This window comes from Cervus elaphus, chromosome 1 (assembly GCF_910594005.1).
Source record: "Cervus elaphus chromosome 1, mCerEla1.1, whole genome shotgun sequence".
NCBI lineage: Eukaryota > Metazoa > Chordata > Mammalia > Artiodactyla > Cervidae > Cervus > Cervus elaphus.
In genome coordinates this window covers 77,102,681-77,105,839 of record NC_057815.1, presented here as the reverse complement: position 1 = coordinate 77,105,839, position 3,159 = coordinate 77,102,681, and the positions used below count along the sequence as shown (strand labels likewise).

Below are 3,159 nucleotides of genomic sequence, written 5' to 3'. Positions count from 1 at the left end.
AAAGTGGTATCTATATAATCAGCAAATTATCTGATTAGACATGTTAACTACTTCACATTTCTACTTAGCACAAGTGAGAATAAACTGCTTCCAAGGTACTACGGGTTTGGCATTTTTGCTCTTAAGCTTTAAATCATAGTGTTACTCTACTCAAGTCATCTCTAAGAAAATGGCAGTGTTCATAAGTAGAAAAATGATTATATCCAGTAGGTGGTATTCTACATAATCAAGATAACAAGAAAATTCTTTATAAAATTAGATTTTCTAAAATGCAGACTATCTGGTAATTACCAGTATCTCAAAAGCTAAAGTAAGAAAAATACAGAAAATAGAGAAGTACTCATTGAATAATATTATTTTGCTTTGAGGAAACGAGAAATGATTCTATTCCAAGAAATAATAACAATAAGAGATGTAATTAATACACCATGTATCTTTTAAGCCAAACCACGCTTTTCTGCTCAGAACAACTCTTGATTTTTACATTCTTAATCTCCTCTGTCCAGAACAGGACCACATTTTAAGCCATTATTTGAATAGAGTTCATAATCTAAAGTCACTTTTCTTCACAGGATGTCTTCATTTTAGTATTCATACATAAGCTGCAAAAAGGCAAATGAAAGTCAGTTAAAAGAATCTGTAGCATAATAAATGCCAATTTACAGTAACTGTCAACAGACTTCTATACCGAAGCCGAAAAGCTGCTACAGTACAGGTGAGAACTGACATGATTCTTCCATAGACTCAGACTTCGTTTAGTAATACTGTCATAAGATCCAAAAAGAAACCTTAATGGGTCCTTTCAAAGATGCATAATTTTCCGAACAATTTTCCTCTGGACACACAGTCTGTTCATTCCTTCAATCCTTTTTTAGTCGTTTAGCTTTTGCAATATTTTCTTGATGTTTTTGTTTCTTCTTTTGCTCCTTTTCCCTGGCCTCAATCATCTTGGCCAATTTCCAAGACAGCACAGCACTTGCTAGAAACAATGAAGTCAGAGCCAAAATAACTGTTGTAAGGAAGCCATATGGGTCCTTTGCAGCCCATTCCACAACATACTCAGCCCAAGCCTTTAAATCAAACATCTTCGTGGAGGCTTATGCTTGAGTAGTGATCTCTAATTTTGTCCTGGGATTATCAGCCAGTCACAATTTCAGATGACCTTTGGTTAGCTGTCTTCTTTTTTAACTCTACCAACACACTTCTGAGAGAAGGCTTAAATTCTATATACTCCAGGCCGGAAGCAGGACATGTCGAGTTTTAAACCAGCTTTTTTCACTTTCATTTTTCACCCTCATCAAGAGGATTTTTTAGTTCCTATTCAACTTTCTGCCATTAGAGTGGTATCATCTGAATATCTGAGATTGTTGAGATTTTTCCCAGCAATCTTGATTCCAGCTTGTGCTTCATCCAGCCCAGCATTTTGCATGATTCACTCTATATATAAGTTAAATAAACACAGTGACAGTATACAGTCTTGTCGTACTCCTTTTCCAATTTTGAATCAGTCTGCTATTCTATGACCAGTTCTAACTGTTGCTTCTTGCCCTGCGTACAGCTTTTTCAGGAGACAGATAAGGTGGTCTGGTATTCCCATTTCTTTAAGAATTTTCCACAGTTTTTTGTGATCCACACAGTCAAAGGCTTTAGCATAGTCAATGAAGCAGAAGCAGATGTTCTTCTGGAATTCCCTTGCTTTCTCTATGATCCAACACATGTTGGCAATTTGATCTCTGATTCTTCTGCCTTTTCTAAATCCGGCCTGCATATGTGGAAGTTCTCAGTTCACATACTACTGAAGCCTAGCTTGAAGGGTTTTGAGCATTACCTTGCTATCATGTGAAATGAGAACAATTGTGAGATAGTTTGAACATTCTTGGGCTTCCCTTGTGGCTCAGTTGGTAAACAATCCGCCTGGAATGTGGGAGACCTGGGTTTGATCTCTGGGTTGGGAAGACCCCTTGGAGAAGGGAAAGGCTACCCACTCTAGTATTCTGGCCTGGAGAATTCTATGGACTGTATAGTCAATGGGGTTGCAAAGAGTCAGACATGACTGAGCGACTTTCACTTCACTTTTTCTTTTGCACATTCCTTAGCATTGCCCTTCTTTGCAACTGGAATGAAAACTGATCTTTTCCAGTCCTGTGGCCACTAGTCAGTTTTCCAAATTTGCTGATTTCTGAGTGCAGCACTTTCACAGCATCATCTTTTAGGGTTTGAAATAGCTCAGCTGGAATTCCATCACCTCCACTAGCTTTGTTCATACTAATGTTTCCTAAGGCCCATATAACTTCACACTCCAGGATATCTGACTCTAGGGAAGTGACCACATCATTGTGATTATCCAGGTTTTAATAGACCTTTTTGGTATAGTTCTTCTGTGTGTTCTTGCTCCCTGGCTGGGAGCAGCTCATGAAAAACATAGCTTCAATGGATTTCAGCAGCTGGGACCCTTGGTCAATGAAGCTCTCTGCAGCTGCACATCTCTCAGGCCCATTCTCAAGGCCAGCTCAAGAACAACTGAGTGGTGTACTTATATTGCCTCCAACACCATCATACAGAGAGAAAGCCAGTCAGCTGCAAGGATGATATCAGTATATCAAGAAAAAGAAGACAGAGAGAATCCTGTGACTACGCCCCTGATACCACTTCTTCCTCAATTCCAGATTTCCTTGCTTTTTCACATAATTTGGCTGTTCAAATTTTCTTTTGGTGAGTGAAAAAATTCCTCTCATTGCTTAAAAAGTAAAAATTAAGATAACATATACGAAAACAGTACAGCGAAAATACCAGCAGCATTTTGATTAATGTTGAAGCTAGTGTGTGCTGAGATTATCTAGCTTGAAGGGGAGCTCTGAGCAAGTGGGGCTTTTATTGAGATAGGCCTAGAAGCTACCAGATCTTGCTACAGGCATGTCTAGATCTTTCAGGGTGTCCACAAGATCAAAATATATCACAATAATGTTTAAGTCATTTTTCACTCTCATTCTCTGATGAGCATACAGGGAAGTTTTCCAGAGGCTAAATGACATATGAATGTATTAAATTCAGAAACAGGTTGAGAATCCAGCTGTTTCTATTAAACCAGACATTAAAGAAATTTGCAAAATGCCATTCTTCTCACTAAATTTTGTTTTGGAAAATACAGTTATTTTTCAT

General features: G+C 38.1%; 1 protein-coding gene across 1 annotated transcript; it reads right to left on the bottom strand.

Moving 5' to 3' along the window:
* Positions 1-266: 266 nt before the first annotated feature.
* Positions 267-1,249, bottom strand: LOC122706266 (small integral membrane protein 15-like). Its single transcript, XM_043921406.1, has one exon. The coding sequence runs from the start codon at positions 1,083-1,085 to the stop codon at positions 861-863; it is 225 nt and encodes a 74-aa protein (XP_043777341.1). The 5' UTR covers positions 1,086-1,249; the 3' UTR covers positions 267-860.
* Between the last annotated feature and the right edge of the window lie 1,910 nt (positions 1,250-3,159).

Coding starts and splice junctions, on each gene's coding strand:
- LOC122706266 (XM_043921406.1), bottom strand. CDS start 1,085: ATGTTTGATTTAAAGGCTTGGGCTGAGTATGTTGTGGAATGGGCTGCA.